The sequence below is a fragment of the Oryzias latipes genome, chromosome 19 (assembly GCF_053564925.1).
Source record: "Oryzias latipes strain Hd-rR chromosome 19, Olatipes_Hd-rR_3.1".
Lineage (NCBI taxonomy): Eukaryota > Metazoa > Chordata > Actinopteri > Beloniformes > Adrianichthyidae > Oryzias > Oryzias latipes.
This window is the reverse complement of record NC_136255.1, coordinates 15,621,582-15,643,786: the sequence shown is the minus strand read 5'-3', so window position 1 is coordinate 15,643,786 and position 22,205 is coordinate 15,621,582. Positions and strand designations below refer to the sequence as shown.

Below are 22,205 nucleotides of genomic sequence, written 5' to 3'. Positions count from 1 at the left end.
AACAATACACGTAGTTGAACCGAACCATTTTGTTACGTCAGTTTAGGTTCGGTTCACTTCTGTACCGTTTTGGTATGTTTTTTCTTTTTTTCCCGCATATGCATTGTAACGATCCCGCTGCTTTGTTACTCATAGCGAGGAATCGAGAGCCGAGTTGCCAATTAACTTGCTACGTTGGTTGTTCTTGCCCCATACTCCACACGCCCTCAAACAGTCTCTGAGAGAGAGGTAGCCAGACAAGCTGATTGCTCATTCTCCTGTCCGGCATTATAACTCATTTGCTATGTAACAACATGAACCTCACTTCTCTTCACAGCTCTCTCAGTGATGGTGAAGGATTCAAGACACAGGATTTCACACTTGCCATGAGTCTTAGTGGATATAGGCGGGGCTAACCCCCAGGTCACCACAGTATTAACTTTGCGCTGAAGCGGAAGTTAGCTGTGTGTCGATATTGTTACACGAAGACAGCGTGTGCCACGGATATCTGTTAGCAGATTAGATGTGAGATTAAAACGGCATCACCCGACTGTAGCAAATGGGTCTACAAGAAAAAAAAGTGGCAAGTTAAAATGTTTTTTTTCAGGTCAGTGTCAATTATCCAAAGTTTTTGGTTCCTGGCAGCTGATAGTTTTTCTTGTGTTGGGACAGTTTGACATTGTTTTTCTTATTTTAGTAAGCAGATCACCTAGATCAATTTTATTTATTGTTATGTAAAACCAATAAACGCATTTTGCAAGTAATTTCTTTCTGCCTTTTTTTGTACCATAAAAAAACACAGAAAATAAATAGATAGATAGATAAAACTCTAGTAATCTCCCAAGGGAGAAATTCAGGTGTCTGACAGCAAAACAGACACAAACACACACAATAAATAACAATATATTAATAGTTTATAAAATAGCAGTTCATATCAGGCAGATTTGTTGACCAGCAGTTCAAACCGAAATGTACCTATGAAATTCTGAACCGAACCAAATCGAGATTTTAGCGTATCGTTACACTCCTAATAAATAAATATACATCGAGGCAAAAGAGTATTTGTAAGCCACTGATTCTCCAAGCTGTCCCACTTAAAACATGAGGGAGGTCTGTAATGTTCTTCACAGATGCACTCCAACTTTGAGACAACATGTTAAAGAAAGAAGCCAGGAAATCAAGTTGGTTGATTTTAAAAGAATGTATTTGTATTAATGGTGCAGGAAAAATTAGGCATTGAAAAACTTTCCCCTAAATACCAGGTTAAATCTTTCCTGTAGGTTTTCACAGGGTTTATAAACACTGTAGCAGTTATTTTGGTCCATTTTTCCATCCAAATCTTCTCTAGAGCTGTGATGTTATTGGGCTGTTGCTATGCAACACTGTCTTTCAACTCTGTTCACAGATTAGATTGAGGTCCAGAAACCAACAATACCTTCACTAGCTGAAACATTATCATGAACAAAAGATTCTCAGAACTTCACTGTTAAAAAATGTTGAATAATGGACCAAGACTTGATCTTTGTCAACCATTCATGGCTTTTTGCGGTTTGGTAGATCGTGGTTGAAGCTTTTGGACAATGACAGTACAAAACTGGTTTTCTCTTTTCTTTCTTTGTTATAAATGCTGATGACAAGATAACATGACGGATAAGTGTAAAAAAAAAAGTTCACATGTATTTAGTTGGTTCACAGGAGGACAGAGGCTGACATTTAGCTCTGGGCAGCACCTCCAACCTTGTAAATGTGTTTGGGGATGTTGCAGGACTGTCTTTTTTTTCCCAGCCTTTAATGTGAAAAAGCAGACACACCAAAAAATGCTTCAAGCTGACACACACAAAGCACATTTCAGTGCATCAATAGTCCCTGTCATGTTCCAGACACTGCAAATGTCGTGACTACAACTGATATTAAACAAGCTCACCATCGGGGAATTAAACCGTGGGACATGCAAGGCTGGAAAGAGCAAAATACTGGCAGTAATTCACTAAAATTTTAATTATATCTAACACAACATGAAAAATTATTAATAACTAACAGAAAAAAAATTCACAAAAACCTTTTGCCTTGTTTCAGCAGGCTTAATTTACAAGCTGGTTTTTCTTCAACCACCAGTATTCAGTTATGAATGTTCATCTTTTACCTTTTCTCCCCTTGTTACACTCATATCCAGCTGTTTGATTTTCTGGCAGTTCCCTTTGTTTATTAGTTTCTTTAGTTAAGATTATTTACCTGCTGTGCATACTGGATCCAAATGAAAGTAGAAAGTAAAAGTTGTACTTAAAAATGACTTCTTGTGTGGCAAAGTTATTTCTCTGTTTATGCTGTTTATTAAATTCTTATGGGGTCTGTTTGTTTGTTGTTTGCATGCAGCATAATCACTGCAGCGATTAGATAATTTGCTTGCAAAGAAGCATACAGACATTTCCTGAACAGCAGTTCCTGTCAGTCTCATTGATGTTCAAACAAAGCTCGGACCAGTGATATGAAGACACTCCGGTAGTTTAAAGCCTATATTTGTTTTATACCAACTGTCAATGAAAACCTGAGAAAGTCCAAACAGTTTTTGTCTTTTAATGCAAATACCATATTTTCCAATTTCCACAGGATTATAAGGCGCATCGTCAATGAATGATCTATTTTCAGGCCTTTGATCATGCAGCATATAAGGCACACCAAACTGTAAGGCGCAATAAGCAAGACAAGAGTTAGAGATCAGTTCAATGGTCAGTCAGACTTTATTAAGTGTATGCAAAGCAACTCTAGAACTCTAGAAAAACAGTCTGACAATGCTACATGTTAGCTCCGTTAGCGTATTCACAATAACACCCAACCTTGTTTGCATCAACACAACTTATATTAGGCACTTTGGACTTTAAAGCACTTGTCTTTTTTGTAAAAAAAACAAAATGCTTACAAGTGCACCTGAAGACCGTGTCACACTAGCGCACATTGCAAGTATGAAATTTCAGTCTTTTGGGATACATACGCAGTCCTTAACATAGTTTTTACGCAAATGTTACGTAAATCTTTTTGCAACATGATTGATTTTGCCAGATGTATAAGCAAATTGATAGCTGTCAATGACCCTTCCACGTGTGTCTAACGAATATGTCAAGCATTTTCCACCAATATATAACTTATAAATGGCGTACACGGTGCACATTTTACGTTAAAATTACTTATACCATGGTCCGGGTGAACACTAGATTCTGATTGGCTGTTAGGTATGCATTAAAAAGTGATAACCACACCCCTAAAAAAGAAGTTCCGGTCACCTATCTAAAATCTTCTGTATCACTGCGACAGCGTCTTTAAAACAACCTTTGGCTTCATCATCTGGAGAAAAAACAAACGGTAAGAGATGAACTTTTCCTCTGAACTAATTCTTTATTGCACCACGTAACAAATACTAAGGAACAATAACTGGTTAAAATTTATTTATTTTCTAAGTGACCATGGTATAAGAGGGATGGTTCAGGTTTCCACGGCTTGCGTTGAAAAGTGATAATGCATACCTCGTCGACCATTAACCCTTACATAATTGACGCAAAAATCTTTATAAACAGCTCAATAATCTCGCACAGATTATGTTCTACATGGATTTACATGTTCTTTGCATGGTTTATTAATGACACATCATTGAAAATTTCACATAAATACCACAACTTTTCTCACTTTTTCACTTATATTCAAGAATGACAAATTTTCATCTGTGCAATATGCACAAAGTGTACGTAGTGGCTCTTTATAGAGCGAAAAATATGGTAATTTCAATCCAGTTTTGACTTGTTTCTCTTTTAAAGATCCTGAGTTTGAACAACTGGATTTCATCAGCGGCATGCAGACAGTCTGCCAGCGGTCTCAGACACGAACATTCACTAAATGTCAACACAGCAGGTTAAATCCTGGCTGATGCAGACTGACTAATGCCAAACACTCATAAACATACAACCTCCTGCAGTTCCTATCCATTTGTGATTTTCCGCCTTGTTAAATGTCCATAAAGTAGCTTCCACAAAGATTTTGAAGAGATGTAACTTTTTTCTTCTTCTCTTCCAGACATGCTGCACATGTTCAGAGTAGATTTTGATTCATTGGTGTTTAGAATTCATGGAGGTCTATATGTCTGAGGTATTTCGACCATATTCAGGCTCATTACAACAATTCCTCCTTTCTATAATCAGTTTGTTCTTCTTGGCTGTGGGTATGATGGCACTCATAGTAAGTTAATGCAACGGGACACTAGCGACAGTTGTGAAGTGGTTAATGTGAAAGATTATTGCTGTAACTTACTGCCATCAGACAATCTGCATGCCTGCTTTGCAAAATTCCAACCTGTGCAAAGCAGGAAAATTCAGTGGAGTGAATGAGTATGATTTCCAATAAAAATGTTTTGAATGTAGATTGTCCATAAAATTGTGGTTGCCAGTGTTGAAAGGTTCGTCTCACATTTTGCAGGTGGAATTTACATATATTAAGTCTGGAAAACAAGTGAGACTCAAGGCTGAGAGTGGCATGAAAACCCATTCGCACTCCCTCTATTTCCCTCTCTATCGCAGAGACAGCTCTTCTTGTTCGTGGCTGCTCATGTGTGGCAGCAGAGCTGGATGGAAAACATATTGCTCCATCAATCACATCCCATTCTTCTCAGCTGCACACTCAAATACAAGACTGTCTGAGACTGGAGCCACACTGAATTGTGTAAAAAAAATTGTTAAGATGACAAATAAGCCTCTATCGTGTCAGATCTACATCTGTGTCAGCGCATTGTTGATCAATCTCGTTGAAATTGCTTTCCTCTGCTGCCGGTCCCCCTAATAAACGCACTGTTGACAGTATCCTTGTGTTTTCCGTGCTCAAACAAAACCTACTCCTCCCTGTGTTGTGCTTGGAGATCAAATAAAGAGATGGAGTGAGAAAAAGTAGTAAAATGTCTTGTTGTATTACGAAATTGAGGTAATTCTTTGGTTTAGATCACAAAGCACTGGCATGTCTCCACTCAGAGAAACGATTCAGCCTTTCCTTTCACTGCAAACTGCTGTAGACCCTGAGAACCACAAATGTCCAACATTTGTGCTCCAAAAAGCACTTGGACGGAAGTTATGGCAGAGCATGGCAAATGGGATACTTACTGGTTTTTCTCCAGATTCAGGAGCAGCTGCTCGCCGTCTGCTTCAACCAGGAGCTTCAACAAAGTGGGGTAACTCTAAAGACACAGCAAAAAAGAAAAATAAAAAAAAAAAGGTTACAAGGACTGTAAAGTGCTGCTCCAATCATTTTTTGATCTATGATTAGTCTTTTAATTATGAGTGTCTGGTTTTCCGTTTTACCATGTCAGGTCATCTGCTCTGATCTGTTTTGTCACTCCTTTGTTTCTCCCAGATTTTTGTCATGTCTCAGTTTATTCATTAAAAATTTGAAGTTTCTGTCACCAAGCCTGGTCTCCTGCATTTTAGGTCCTATACCACCATTCTCTTTGCTGTATTGGCAGAGTTTTTGCCACCGCAATCCATGCCACGCCACGTCAGGCGGGTTTTCCTGCAGCCATGTTCCTGTCATGCCTTTCCACGTCCACCCAATCCGTTCCTGAGGGGGATAGTCGGGGCCATCCTATCTATTTCCTTTCCCTGTGGAGGGTCACCTCGGCAGCTCCTCTTCATGTGTCAGTTCCTGGGGAGGGTCACCAGGACTTGTCCTTCTTGTTCCTTGTCTTGTTCTTGTGGAGGGTCGCTGGGGTCACGCTTCATGTTCCTGGTCCCTGAGGACGGTTGCTGTTCGTCCCCCGTGGCTGTGTTTCCTGTTCCAGATGAGGGTCACCGGGGCTCCTCCCCTTTATATTTCCTGTCCCTGCGGAGAGTCGTCAGGACTCCTCTTCATGCCTGTTCCTGAGGAAGGGTTCTCTGATACCCTTCACATCTGTTTGTCTGTGGGAGTCCTGACTTGGTTTTTTGTGTTTTGTTCCTCCAGGTCCCCTCCCGTTTTGGATATCTGGGGTCTGCCCTTTTTGGGAGGGGTACTGTAAGGATTCTGTGCTTTGGTTTGGTTTTTCAATTGTATTCCTGGTTTCCAGGTTCCAGGTTCATGTTGGTCATCCACAGCTGTTTTCGTTTCTGTCAATTATACTCAGTCTATTTAAGTGTCTGGTTTTCAGTTCTATCTTGTCAAGTCACATCCACCCACATCCACATCCACTTCCCATCCTCTCTGTGTTTACACTCTCTCATGCTCGCTTACAGTCCCTCACAACCCCAACCTAACATTATTGGTGCATCAACAATGACAAGCAAAATTTGGAGCTACAGTTTTGAGCCAGATGCCATCTCAGACGAGGAAAACAAAGACGTATATGGATCTAGCCTTCTACAAGTGGATGTATCAGAATGGAGCGGAGCAGGTAGCTTGTGGCGCCCCATATTAACATGTATGGCACAGAAGTTTTTTCCAACAGCATTTTTGCTTCCTCTCCTGATTCACAATGATTCAAATAAGTACTCAGAAATGCAACTTTAAGAGTAATTTTCTCTTTATATACCCTCCGTTAGAAAAATGCCTTAAAACATGCTAAAAAACACCAAAAACATGTTTTTGACCAGAGTTAATTTTGAAAAAACTTTTCAGCACTTTAAAGGGATTTTGATGCTGAAAATGAATACATTAAACAAAATTCCAAATGACGCTGTTTCTGATTAGTTCTTAATCACCTCAGTGGGAGTAAACTTTATTCTAGATCACTGCTGAACTTCAGACGGAGCCACCCAAGCATTCAATATAACTGCTTTCCACTGACGAGAAGCTGCTTTGTATCTTAAAACAAAAGGCTGAGAGGATTAGCCTTGTGCTTTTTTCCAATTTACATTAACCCCGCAGAAAGCTATGAGCATTCACAGCCCTGAGTCACTGAGATCATGTGTCTCTGTTAGACTCATGAAGTGGCGCTGCGTCAAATATATCACTTCTGTCAGCCGTGCTGTTCCACAGATGCTTTTTGCACAGCGTCTCTCTCATGTTCTGCAGCTTATGTTGGCGGAGAAACTCTGGGAAGAAAAAAAAGAAAAATCCTGCCGTGTCTGACTTTTTAAAACATTTTGAGCCATCAAAAATGCATTTGACACATGTACATCACACTGCTCTGGGTTAAGTCATTCATCAAACCCAGTGGAAAAGGAGAGTATCGAATGTATCATGAAAGACTCTGGAAGCTTCGGCTTTCAGGCGGGATCATTTTTAGACTTTTCCTTCTGCTGCTTTCCCTCCTAATGGGTTTCCATAATGGCAACAAGACTTGTACTGTAAAATTTCCACAAACTACCATTTTTTTCTACACTGCCCCCCCTCTTTTTTCTTTATTATTTCTTTTTTTTATATTCACTTATCAGAGATTTTGCTTTGCTTTTTCTGGATAATCCCATTCTTAACAAACCTTATGATGCCTCATCTGCTTGCTTGAGTCAAAACAAAGTTATTCCCAAAAGAAATGAGACAATAACACAACCTGGAAGCTCAGACTGTTTCCTGGCAGCCATCCATTCCTTACAGGTATACACTTTGGGACCATAGCACTAACAAATCCTGATTTTATTCATTTTGTTAACTAGATTCAGGCTTTGTTGTTCCTTTTTTTTGTGTGAAACAAGACCACCATCTTGACCTGAAAAATGTCCTCAGAAGTAATGACAGTGAGTGATTGAACACAACAGACTCATTCAAAACGATAATTAACTTTTATATATTCTGTTAAATGCATCTTTTAAAAATTCTTAATTATGCCACTTTTTATTTAAACATTGAACAAATGAAATGATATAACTTGAACAGCATGTTGCGAGTTGAAAACTGTCGAATGGACTCCTAATTGTATCGTAAAAAAGTAAATAACAGTTTTATAAACTATTTGACTGAATAGAGCAAGGATAGGATTTCTAATGCTGCACTTGTTTGGTGACAAACATCAGGTTTTTACTTTGAAGATGCATGTTTTCAAAAATTGGACCAGGGGATTGCTTATTAAGCTGTTTTATTATCTAGTCTTTGCCAGCACTTTTCTCATTATGGTATGCATTTGGGAACTTGAGAGTACATTTGTTAAAGTATAAAAAAAAAAAAGTTTTCTCTTTCATCCTGGATATGAACTTGAAGTGCTCAACTTTCCAGGGCCTCATTCATCCAATTTTCATTTCAAAAGACTTTCCTTATGTAAGATGTTTGCTGGTAGACTGTATTTTTTGCATTGTCTTGAAGAAATAAGCAGAGTGACACAGACAACAAGGTTCACAGAACAGGGATTTATCAAAACCAAGTGTGCCAAGTCCTTTTAATGAATTTCCATGCAGACCTTTTGATTAGTTTGCTTGCTTGCGTGTTAGTAAGACGTTTGGAGCATTTCTTATTTATTTATTAACTTTGTACTAGCCAAGGTATTGCACCATTTCTTGCGCTGTATTCTTACTTTTATTATAATCTCTTTTTCAAAGAACAAATTGCAAAAATTAACTGGACTTCCAGGCCACCGTCAAAAATGTGTGCAGTTAAAAAAATATTCATAAGGACGAGGTCAGAAGGTCACCTACAAATTACAAATCATGGCATTTTTATTACATGTTATACAATGTAATGGCTTTATTAGGATTTGTAAATGTACATGTTGACCTTTTTTTCTCTAGCCTAAATACAATACAGCAATATATCACATCAACAGAACCAGTGTAATACTGATGTTTTAGTGTTTGAGCTGCTATTCCCCACCTGGGATTGGAGTTGGCTCACCGGCTTCCATTCAAGTCCAACAAGTTGAAGAGGCACTGTAGTCCCATAATGTTTCTGCTTTGCTGTTGATCCACCCTGAACCCTTTTGCCCAAACCTGTAAAAGGAAATATGAATACCATACGCGTGAGCAAAGAAGACTTGAGGCAGGGATTTTCTCCAAAATCCTCACAATGTTTGGTAAATGTCAGAAATCCTTTTTCTTTTTATTTCATGTAAACCCTTAAAAGTAATGAATGCCTTCCTTGCTTTTAATCCTGTGTTGTCATTATTAAATACATGAAATCACAGCCTCACATTACAGCAGCCCTGCAACTTATTGTCACAGATGGGGAATTGCCGACTTATAAATGCACATAGAAAATACATTTATCAGTCACGTGGAACAACTGAATATCCCAACGTGGTAAGCATGCAAACTTTTACTAAAGAGAAAATACTTTAGAAATAGACTTTTTCTTGTGTGATAAAACATAAATGGAATATTTCTACCACTATATGTAACTTGCTGCATTTATTTGCATTATTAGAGAAGAAAACCCCACCACATTGCAGCTCTGAAAACGCAAAGATTATGTTAGGAATAGCATGGTAGGGTTGAACATGGCTTTGTAAAAATTGATCATGGTGTGTTTTTATTAGGGATGCCCCAATCAGGTTTTTTCTTGGCCCCGATCCGATTCCGAGTCATTGGATTTTAAGAATCTGCAATTCCAGTACTGATCCTGGTCCTGATACAATTCAATTCAATTCAATTCAATTCAATTCAATTTTATTTATCTAACCCAATATTACAACAATAGTCATCTCAATGGGCTTCATGCCGGTAATTGTATAGTATTGTATAGTAAACATAAAATCATAAAGATCGTGAAGTCATAGTATTCAATAGGTAAATTCTAAACTGAACTAACTAAACAGACTAAACTAAACTGGGATCCCTGCCCTTAGACCCTTAGCCATTAGCCTATTGAATTCTATGACTTCCTGTTCTTTATGATTTTATGGTTATTACACAATTACTGGTATGAAGCCCATTGAGACAACTTTTGTTGTAATATTAGGCCCAGTTTTTGATCATGTGATCGGATCGGGACGTCACAAGTTTTAATCTTCTATGTCACTGTTTTGCCAGAAACTGGAGCCTGGAATTGCCATTGGAGTCTTTAATATGACTAATGTTTAGATCCCTAAACTACCTAAGCAGGACTTCTGAGGAAAAAAGGTGCAGGTTTCCAAATCATACCCCAAACTGAGGTAGAAGGTGACATCAGAGGTGTCAAAATGGATTGGTGAGGCACTGGGGAAGGGACACTGGTTCCTAGAGTAATCAGCTTCCTTCAATGGGAAGTGATTTTGTTGCTCTAAAACAGCGGGGTTTGTTTCAGTGCAAACATTTCAAATCAAATGTTTTGGTTTCTAATGCATTTTACTTTGCAGTTTAGTTGTATCCACTGTTCCTTAACAGCAGGGGAAAAGACATATAAATATGGGGATGATGTAATAACATTTGAGGAACGTTATGCCCTGAGCATGATGAATGGTATGTTTTGATTTTGCAACTTTCTCAGTTGTGAATCACATTTACAACGCACACAAACAAAACGCACTCAGAGGAATACACTCATTCTCCACTTCAACAGATGCCAGCTTCCCTCATGTGTACGCCATTCCTCTCCTAATTGTGAGTCGTCCCTTCAAATTGCTGAGTCTGCTTATTATCCGGCGTTAATAACCCAGAGCAGGCACGAAGCTCCCCAGCTGAGCTTTGCTCTGCTAATTCTCTGCGGAAAGCACCATTCTGGAGTTCATCACAAAGCCATTCAAAGCTGATAGTGGAGAGCAAGAGGTGACCAGCTCAGCACTCTGCATCTTGCTCTGGCGTGATGATGAGAAGCAGACTGGGGTGAGAATGAAGGAGACTATAAACAAACAATGACGGGATAACAGGGAAACGTATGGGAAGGGGGCAGTCACACAATGAGCCATTTCCAAAACCAGCACACAATTGGACAATCATTCGAAGACGGCTTCTTTAAAGTCTGCTGGTAAATAACGGTTTTGTTTCTGTGGTGTGCTGGTTTAATTCCTGCTTGTAAATTGGATTATATCGATGGAAACAGCCTGAAGGCTCATTTCTTTTCCACACGCCTGTTGAGGTATTAGTTAAAGCTGGAGGGCGGCGTGACTTTTCACGCTGTGAGTAGGCGACTCTTGTTTGCTAGAAAGTTATAAGAGCAACAGGAGTATTGAGGGAGTGGTAAAAGTCATATTTCTATATTCAATAAAAGGGATCTTCATGAAGCTGAGTTTTGGCTATGGTCACGTCCGTTTCTGCTCCTCGGTATAAGGAAGGCTTGTGTAATTTATATTGCCTCAATAAAATCAGTGCTAGCTTGGAGGACTGCGTATTGGATTTGTGGGATGATGTGCAGCTGAAATGAGATACAGTTTGGTGAGCAAGAAGCAGTAAAAAAGGAAATTAGTTTAGAACTCTGTTTTGGAAAAGAGAATAAAAGGATATGTATTTTGCTCCCGGTATGTAAAGACATGCATGACGGGTTCAGTTCAGCTGGTGCTTTACCACGACAACAGAAGAATATAAATAAAGATGAATGAATATTGATCAAAGGGACCCAGAGCAAATTTATTGCAGCTATGAGATTATTCATTCGTAATGGAATTGTTTAATTTTCATGAGGAGCTTTGGCTGGGATTTTAGGAAAGTAAAACAAAAACATTTTTTATATTTTCCTTTTTTTTTTTGCAACAATGGTCTTCTGCAGAAGACCTTGGAATGCAATTTTATATGTTTTCATGAATGAAAAATATACTACCCTTAATGCTACCTGATGGGGGAAATCAGCAGAATCTTCAAGACTTTATGCCGCCTGATTTTTTTTTAAAAAGGTTGCTGTGGTCATGATAGTAGACGGTGTCCCTCAGGCATCAGTCAGTCAGATGAGGAAGACGCCACAAAATTGTGTGACCGCAGAATGGTGCAAGCTGGATCGCCGGCTGGCAGCAATTCTGATTGGACGATGTGTAAATGTCTCTGAACGGCGAACGTCCATATCAGTTGCCCAGTGGGGTATATAAAAAGAGGACCATTCTGCAACACTGGTCATTCGCAACTCAGATTTTGAGCACACATTATAATCTTGTCAATTCACAAATTTACACATTTTTAGACAACACGCCTCCCAAGAAACCCAGCAAGGGCAAAGCCCTGGCACCCATGAATATGAAGAGTCCAAGCGGTCCAACCGCAGCAGAAGTCTTCATCAGATGAAGAGCATCAATGCATTAATACAGCATCAAAGCTGTATCCCTATTTACATGCCGAGTTCTGGCCAGGAACGCCAGATTGACGTGTGGTCATCGCCAGGCTCACGTCAACAGCCCTGGTTGAGTGGCCTTGCTGCTACCGAATGGTTTCTAACAATCGGATGGTGGCAGTGGGAAGGCAGCACAGGGACAGGGGGGGTGGCTGTCTAAAATCAGTCGATCATCTGACGATTTTAGTGAACTTGGAGACCCTCCTATCAATCAAACATCGTGCTGCTGCCATCTTGCCACCCGCCTGTCACTGGACTGCCACCGCACGACCACTGACCGATGTAAAAAAAAAATCCTCCAGTTGTAAAATGTTTGCTTTTTCTTAAAACGTTTTATTTTTTGGCTGAAAGCATTTTTTAGGTGCGGACCAGTGGGCACCATATGCTTATACTGAGGCACCTTATTGGTCAGTTTCTAACTTGAATAATTTGCGAAAAAGAAAAAACACGAAAGCAAATGAGGATTAGATGAAAATGTTTTTAAAAAAAAGGTATCAGAGCAAGAATGGTTATTCTGACCAATAGAATGACTGAGTAATAACTATCTATTCCTCAACAGAAGTCTATGGGATTTTGGCGTCTTGGAGCCAGCCGGTACTTCCTATCTGGAATGTAAGGGAGGAGGGGTCAGCTTGTCCACTTCCTATTTATGTTTTATGCTTCCAACAAGCTCACTCTTGACTGGCAAGAGTGATTCCATTTGAAACGATGACTCAGATCAACCGGGAAAAAAATTGTGACTGAATTTACTTCTTTTGTTGGAACCAGAAACAAACCATTTTCTATGGGTGATGTCACACTCACTCAATCTGGTTTTTATTTACAGTAAATAAGAACAGCCAAAAAAGCAAATAATAAACTCATAACTAGACAAAGTGCATATAATATTTACTATACATTTCAATTAGGACCATAATTATTAAACTCTGACTTATCAGTTATTAGTTCAGTGATATACAGAACACGAGTGATATGACGATTTATCGTATTTCGGGCAGATACTCGAAGCAGTGTTTTCAGGTAAATACCCCAGGGCGGTTCAGTTAATTAACTCACCTGCTCAGCGTCCTATTTAAGCCAGGTGCGCAGTTGTTCATTCTTTCTTACCTTCAGCGCTCATTCTTCGCCGGTCTCCGAGCCCGCGGGTCTCCTTCTCTTTCGGCGTCTTGCCGTGTTCCCCCGTCCTTGGGAAGGATGATCCCCATCTTTCTGATGTGGGGTTTTGGTTTCGCCGCGTCTGCTCTCCTTAATTTCTCCTCCGATCCGCGGGCGGCTGTCGATCCGCGGGCGGCTGACGGCGCACAGCGCGTTCGTTTCGCCGCGGTCGCGTGCATCTGCAGGGGGTGTGCTTTCCGCAATGTTCGGGATGTCCGTGCCCCCCGATCAGGAGTAGTCCGGGTCTTCTCGTCTGCCGTGGTCACCCCAATTATCCACGGTGAGCGTCTTGCGGTACTTTTCCCGTGTAGTTTTCTATGGCTGCGTCTCACTTCCTGTTTACTTCGGTGACGTCACGCCCCTAAGGACCCTGGGAATTGTAGTTTTTTCTCCGGGTCCTTCATGATGCACTTCTGATTCTTTTTCTGCTGCGTAGTTCTGCGTCGTCCGGTTGTTTTATTTTTTTTCAGGGGTTGTGGGGTCCTTTCTGTGGTTGTGAAGGCTGGCAGGCCTCGTTTGGACAGGTTTCTCGTGCTGGCTGAATTTATCGTGGCTTTTAGCATTTGTTTTCTATTGCTGTTTTGTTCTTTGGGAGCTGTGTGTAAATTTTGATTGTCTTTAATTTGATGCTGGCTTTATTATTATGGCGTTTCTTCTGTTTGTTTTCTTCGTTGTTGTAGCTGCTGGTTAGTTAGAATGTGAATCAGTGTCTCTTGGACCCGTCTCTGCTCTGTGGACATTTTTCCCTATGATTGGTCTCTCTTATGCGTCTATGGCTCATTTTATTCACTCTGCGATCCTCGTTCATTGCCCCGCATGTTCTGCATCTGGTTCTGCTCCGCCTGTTTTTCCCCGCTCTGTGTACCCCAGTGGGTCATTCCCTGGCTTCAGGGACTTGCGTCGGCCGCATTAGTGAGTGTGTCAGTCTCGTCGCGGCCTTGTTTTCTCGGCTGGACAGTTAATTTGTTATTCTCTCTCTAGTTTGGTTGGAGGTTTGTGGGGGCTATGTGATGGATTCTTCCGGGGCATCGTTTTCAAGCTGCCACTAAGGGTGGCCCCTAGGAAGTGTTCAGGTTGATGTGACTTGATCTGGACCTGCTAGCGCCTCGCAGTTAATCTTCTGGGCATCAGTGGCCTGGTTCCCCATGCGCCTTCAGGATTGGTATATATTTTCTTCAGCTCCCCATGCTGTCTCCACGAATTTCCTCCGAACGCGATATAAGGCTGAGGATGACTGTCACTGATGGTCTCACTGTTCTGCCTCTATGCCTCTCAGTGGCGTCTCTTGGCCTTCAGTTGGCGCTCCAGGTGTTTGTCGGTTTACCTTTCCGTTGTCGTGGCAGTCCTCATAAAATCGACTTTATCGCCCTGTGCTGGATATTTGTAGGCGATGGGTGCCCTTCATTTTGCATGTTATTGATTATTTCTTGGTGGCCAACTTTACTCTGTATCCCTGGTCTTTTGAATCTCTGTGGAAAAACTTTATTTTCAAAATTGGGTTTCCACGTTATCTATAATGTATGGTCCTCCACCCGTCCGGATTTATTTTTCTTCTATAGATTTGGGTGGTTCATTGATGCTTGTCTCTCCCCATTATGTCATCTCTAGCTTTTGTGCAGCATGTTATTTCTTCGAATTTTGGTTGGATATGATTCGTCAATGATTGGGCCACCTGACATTTGCTGTAGCTTTGGTCCTATGGTCATCCGTTCATCTTGTGTTCTTGTTCTGGGTAGTTCGATCCTGGGCCACGTGTTCCTGTTCTGGATTTTCGTGTTTTGCGTTTGATCTTTCCGTCTCTATGCCTGGTGTGGTTTTGTGATACCTGTTGTGTCTTCAGGCTCCCTCCACTTGTTCTCCTGAGTCTGCGCCTTCTGGTTTGGGGGAAAAGGATTTAAGAAGAGTGGTTTGTGTTTGTCCGGCCGCCGGAATCTACAGCTCTGATGGTTTTTAAGGGGTCGTCCGGTTATTTCATCCTTGGAGATTATATTAAGGCTGATTCAATATTGAATGATAGTATTGTGTCATCGGTTGACTTGGTTAATGTTTAAATAACACCTTGAGCAACTTCTACCCTGACCGTAGGAAATATATCACTTGCGCTCTCAAGCTTAGTTCAAGAGTTAAATCTTGTGTCCACAAGTCAGTCTTCCATCTGCCTTGTTTAAGCAGATGACACTCTGCTAGATGCATCCCCATTTAGAGGCTTGTTATACTCCGCCTCTAAATGCTTAAGGTTCAGTCTAGCACAAATACTATCAAAACCTATGATCCCTCATGGCTCTCAAGTTCTCTTTTGCAGTATCCAGTCGCCCTTGGCTAATTGAAAAATTTGAGAACCACTAATATCAAATACAAGGCATCAAATCCAGCCGAGCTGTAATCCTTTGCTACGTGGGATGTTGACCTTCCTCATATACAAATATCCTTGGCTACTCTTCCCATCTACTACTCCTACTCCTTGATGGCCTCCTGAAGGTGCGTCCCTCTGAAACTGTCAAAGGTTACTTTTCTCATCATTGGAGTATATAAAAAATTGGTGTTAAGATTTCGTGCAGGTCATATATTTCACTATCATTTCACTGTTGGAATTTGTAATTATGGTGGTTTCTAGGGTGCGATAAATCCACAATGGGTCTTTACCTTAACTATCTACTAAATTTCACTTTCTCAGATTTGTTTTTTTTTTTTGAAAAGCACTGTTATTTAATTTATCTCAATCATTTTGAAACTGATCAGTTTCTGGGTTATTTATATATTCTTGTCAAGACTAATACTGCTTTGTTTTTATCTATGCATCGCATCCTGAGTCTGCGAACCCCTACGCCCCGATCAGCTTCTCCATTTCCAGGAAATGATGTCACCCATGCATTCCTTGATCTGGTGCTGCAACGATGACTGCTCGACGTACCTATTGCTGCACTGAAAGGGACGGGGCGTTGGACCTCCTCTGCATTCCAATGACACTTCTGACTGAATTAATTAATCAATGTCAACCGCAGAATGAATGTGAATTCTTCAATTATAGATGTTAAAAGAAAATTATAGCCAGGTGGAAGCCTCAAAATTTAGGTTGCTCTAAGTTGTATCATAGTATGCGCGGAGCTCGAATCTGGTTCTTAAGCTCATTTGTTTGCTGTACTCGAACGGGGGCGGCCCAACGGTCAATGGTGCCGGGTCACACATAGTAGATCCACTAGTTAGCATGTTCCCTTCGTGGCGCTGTACTCGAACGGGGGCGGCCCAAACGGTCAATGGTGCCGGGTCACACATAGCAGATCCACTAGATAGCATGTTCCCTTCGTGGCGCTGTACTCGAACGGGGGCGGCCCAAACGGTCAATGGTGCCGGGTCACACATAGCAGATCCACTAGATAGCATGTTCCCTTCGTGGCGCTGTACTCGAACGGGGGCGGCCCAAACGGTCAATGGTGCCGGGTCACACATAGCAGTCATACTGGGAAATGAAATGAAAATGGAATGCTGCCGAAAACACACCCCATTTTATTACACACTGATTATACATTCACATTTTCTCTTCTTCTGGATGATTTTAGTGTTGGGGGTTTTGTTACCCGAAAGTTTTATGGAAATTTTATGGAATTTTATGGAAGTTTTATGGAATTGAACGGAGCCTTATGCCAAACGAAAATATGTGAATGCCAACTTAAAGAATATGGAAAAATGTCAAATAAATATTTCTTACTGCAAGAGTTGTCTGACTGAAATGACGATTTATCGTATTTCGGGCAGATACTCGAAGCAGTGTTTTCAGGTAAATACCCCAGGGCGGTTCAGTTAATTAACTCACCTGCTCAGCGTCCTATTTAAGCCAGGTGCGCAGTTGTTCATTCTTTCTTACCTTCAGCGCTCATTCTTCGCCCCACCCTCCTCCCCGGCTTCCACCTGTGGGCTCCATAAAGGGGGGTTTTGTTACCCGAAAGTTTTATGGAAATTTTATGGAAGTTTTATGGAATTGAACGGAGCCTTATGCCAAACGAAAATATGTGAATGCCAACTTAAAGAATATGGAAAAATGTCAAATAAATATTTCTTACTGCAAGAGTTGTCTGACTGAAATTAGGATTTAAGTATTTTTAAATCCCTATTTTCCAATATGTCCATGATAGCAGCTGAAACACCACATCAACAGTTACATCAAGTTCACAATGACATTACTTAAAATATGTAAACCGTTCACAGTATAAAAATTATTGATAGTATCTTAGATTTTAAAAAATCCCCTTAGTTTTATCAAGTTTCCTAAATGGGAGTTCGGGACTTGGGAGTTTCTGTTGGAAGCTGTTGGTTGACCTTGATCAGTTCTTAAATCTCCAAACATTCTTGGATACAGAACTGTTACAACTCTGACCCCTTTTACCCCAATCTATTCTCCCCAAAGCAAACCAACAGTTGGTTGTTATTATTAAACCCCAGAGCCCCCTTTCTCTCATTGTGCCTTAGCTCTCTCTCTTTTCTTGACAGGCAAAAATGCAGCTGTGTGTTTAGTCGTTTTTTTTCTTTTGCTACACAAATGACATGCCGTTCTTTTCATTTTCACACTTGATGAGGCCGTGCCCCCCACTTGTCTGCATCTTGGTTGGGAGATGGGATAAAGAGCACTCCAGATGACAGTCTGGGTCTGATGAGCGACACAGGAAAGGCACACAAAAAACATTTTCCACAGTCATTCTGACAGCAGTTCTCTTCTGTACTAAAAAACCCATGGTGTTGGTTCCAAACAAGAACCAACACCTTTGACAGCTTAAAGAATAGACTATGACAAGTGAAATCCTCCGAATGGTACAAACTCTTGAGTAGATTTACAGAATTGTTGCTTTGCTTTCTTAATCCTGTAAAGCCCACTTGCATCAAAGCAATGATGAAAAAAGTCAATTTTCTTTTATTAAAATGTGTTCTCTGATGGAATCCACAAAGAAATGTTTGCGGTACAATTTTTACAAGATGTAGATAGTATCAATTATGATATGTATGGTGATTTAGTAAGTTTTTCCTCACAATTATGTTATTTTAAGACGCAAAAATATTTACATGAATGTTCAGGAAAAAAGAACCTTATATACCAACTATCTCAAAGTGAGACAGCTGGTGTAAGTGGATTAATAAGAATTAATTATCAACACATTTTCTATTTTTTCAATACACCAAGTAGTTATTTTAAAAAAAAGATCAACAATAGATGAGTTGATCTCACCATAAAGTTCTGAAAATTAGCTTGACTTTTCCCACCAAAAGTGCTTTTCAAGGAGGCAGCCATTTTTAAATGAGCACAAAAAGCCCTTCTACTTCCTCTAGTGGAATGATAAATGACTACAACAAGGACCATGGAGTTTTATACCCACAATAGGCTTTTTGTAGGGATTTGACAATTAATCGATTAATCAATGAATCAATTTCTATTCCTAGGATCAAACCAGATTGATCTATCTGAAGCAGAATTGAATCAAATCCACCAATACAATTTCAAAAATTTGTTTTAAAATAAGATGAGTCGATAATCGAATCGAAATTGGAAAAATATCACTTGGAATGCAAAATGGTAAGTTTATTTTTACTTGAATTTAAATTTCTCATCAGAGTTCTCATCAGATCTTTGATTTTAAGGTTATATAAATCTGTTATTCTTTTAGAGTCAATCTGTTCTCTTTTGTGGGTGTTTGTGTTTTTGGACAATTTCATCATAATTGATGAGTTTTATAGTTTTAAAGTCCAGGAATTCACATGTATGAAATGAAGAAAATGCTGCTGAAAGACATTTTCTGAGTGACTGGGTACAGTCTAGGAATGGCCCCACTCACACTGATGTACCTGGATGCCTGTAGAAAACAGCTATGATAAATGATCCTTTCATCATCATAGAAAGGAAGAAGAGGAATCATCCAAGCAGAGGAAAAGAAAAACCAGCAAAACCCAGGATGTGTCTGCTCCCCTCAGGCAGACACATCTCTGATCGGGTCCAGCAGAAAAATAAATAAAAGGTCAGGTCAGGGTTTGGCACAACATATTTTTGAAAATCATTTCAGTGCAAAATATCAGGACAATGCACCTCAGCGACCAGTTCAAAAATGGCTTTTTCAAAGACATTTTAGCATAATTTGAGTATTAGACTGATTACAAAAGGTGAGTGAAAATTTGCTAAAACTAATACTTGATTGGTCATAGTAAAGAAATGGAAATTATGTTAAATGATGTGCTTCAACCACAAAAAGCCCAACTTGTGCATTTCAAACTAACAAAAATCAAACCCTGTTGTAACTGCTTGAATTCCTACTTATCTAACAATCCTTATGACTTATTATCAAACATGCATCTTTAAAGGGTCAAACTTGTGTACATGAATTTATGGATTATTATTATAGATTACAATTTTGACTGAAAGTTCTTCAGGGCAAAAGACTTGTTTTAAGTCTCAAAATATGCCTACTAAAAAAAACATTTTTTGTTTACTCAGATCATCTTTTGATCTATATTTGAGAGTATTCCAACGGGACAAATTTCATATTCAAAAAAAAGAAAAGTCATATTCAAAACAGACATGTCAAACCAACCAAAAGTTGTATTCAAATTCTTTTGAAAAGTTGTGAAAAGAAGTCATTTGCGCTCAACTCTGTCTTCATGCATGTGTTTCTTTTTGCTTAACCCATAAGTAAGTGGGTGTTAGAAGACATTATATTAGTGTGTCATCAGCATAAAAGAGATTCTGCTCCGAGGACGGCATATAAAGGGATCAGTTCAGGTTCAACATTTCTAATGCTTACTCCATACTCAACAGGGTTAATTAAAAATGTAATAATTAGTGTCAGAACCTGCACTATAACCTACAAGACTTAAATGGCTTTGTCTCTTCTCTCTACTCTTAAAAATTGCCTTTTGTGACGGTGTTGGGGGAATTTTCTGAGGTGAACAGAGCTCTTAAAGAAGAAGGAAATTTCTCAAAAAGGTCATTTTCATCAAGAAGTCTAAAAGCTCCAAATGCTTTCTTTTTAAATCAAGTTGAAAAGTTCAAAACAAGGGGGGGAAAACTGCAAGAGGTCGCCCCATTACACTTTTAAAATTAAAGAATGGCAGAATGAAATCCACTATTTAGAAAGTGAAAAAGAACATGTCCATCAAGGATATACAATTTAAAAAATATGTAGATTCAGGAATTCTTGGTAAGATTTTTGCTTAACTGGGCATATGGGCTTTAAATTCTATATCCATTGCATTTTCTCTTTTTGGAAACCATAACGAAATAATTGGCTCCGTGTTTTTTTAATTAATTATTTTTTTTGCACACATTTTAGACACTCCAATTAAATTTGTGTGGCCTACATAAATCAGAATTGGATAAACAAACGCTGAAATATTTGAAATTTGGACTGCAGACAATAATAAATTCCGAGTACTTGCAGAAAGAAATAAGATTAAAAATTTGGCACTAAACTGATGTATTCTTAATACGTTTCCTGCAAATTCATCATTTAAAAATCTTTTTATGATTAGTAAAACAGACATCCTTTATAACAGAGTTGTCAGCACTGAAAGCAAGGCCTAAATTTATAATTGTTTTTACTCAGTTATCAAAATACTTATAAATCTTTTTCAGGTGACCGAGAAAGAGCACAAACACGGATGAATGTAAGCCGACTCAGAAGCAGCTAAATGAACTTTAAAGTGTACAAACATGTGCGCTCAGTTTAAGACGAATTTGGAATAAATAATTGGATGTTGCCACCCGGAACAGATGGACAATGACTTAAAACACACAGAGAACATAACCCAGAGGGATAAAGAACACGGAGACGGGGAAAAAGCTGTGTGTAAAGGCCAAATCAATCGTCTCTCAGCCCGATCAAGCCGAGTTTCACTTGCCAAGGACAAACTGAAGACACAAACAAAACACCAGGGACAGCTGCAGTCAAGGTCTGTTAAGAGTCACAGAAGAAGAAAACCATTCTTCAGAGGAGTCCTTGGGTGTCAGACTTCAGGAGTTGAAGAAAAAGACTTCTGCAGTTTAAAAAACTGTAATTCCAACAACTCCTTTTCTGCAAGTGTCAGTAGAATAAACGGAGAATGGGTTTTCAATGTGTAATTAATATAAATAGAACTTGTTTTTTGAAAGACCAATAAATTGTAACTCTATTTATAACATTAACACTTTATTATGTGACAGTCTGTAAATGCATTTAGTTTTTTTTAATGCAATTTGATTAACATTAGAAGAAGACAAAATGTGATTGGACACAAGTGGTTGCATAATTATTTTGAACATGCAGTTCACACTGGGCTTAGAAATGATCGTTCAAGCGACCACTTCCAATGAAAAGTCTAGGTAAACAAGCATAAAACTCCCGTGTTCACACGTAGCAAGTTTTAAAGACTGTTTTGGGGCTCAACGTACAAAACGTGTGCCCATTGAACGTGCGTTGAAAGTTAAACAAGTTGAACTTTGACCAATCACAGACTTGGATTTGGTAGTGATGTAAAAGTAGCATCATTATTTATTCACGAAAGTTCCAACCGTTTGAAAATTGATCACGAAGGAGAAATTTTGACATTTGACACTGACATTTTACACCAAGCCCCTTCCAACTGTGAGTACATGCACTAATATCAGGCAGGGACAGTCCAGTGTGAACGCCAAATGCTAGTGTGTTCAAGAATGCTGGTTCTTGAACGCGCATGACATGCCCGGTGTGTACCTAGCATAAACCATGCGTGTGTTAGTTGTGTCCTTATGACTGTACCTTAAAAGCACCATTTCTGGTATAATCATCAACTCATAAGCACCTTTTGGGGTTTTGGGGACATTTTTTATTTATTTGACATTTAATGCTCACACACCATGCCATACTTTTTTATTAAGCTGTAAATGCAAAAGCCAATGAAATAATAAATGATTTATGAATAAAGGAAGACTAAAAAAACAATCTCATAAATAAAAAATGGGGAGGATAATAATATTT

The 22,205-nt window shown here is 39.4% G+C and overlaps 1 protein-coding gene across 1 annotated transcript in view; it reads right to left on the bottom strand.

The window, feature by feature from the left end:
• The window catches only part of adam12a (ADAM metallopeptidase domain 12a), a 100,443-nt gene that overhangs the window by 65,762 nt on the left and 12,476 nt on the right, over positions 1 to 22,205 (bottom strand). The window contains exons 2-3 of the mRNA XM_011488263.4: positions 8,725 to 8,840; positions 5,115 to 5,188 (exon numbers count right to left, since the gene is read on the bottom strand). Of these exons, the coding sequence (XP_011486565.1) occupies positions 5,115 to 5,188; positions 8,725 to 8,840 (190 nt within the window). The remainder of the gene's footprint in view (positions 1 to 5,114; positions 5,189 to 8,724; positions 8,841 to 22,205) is intronic.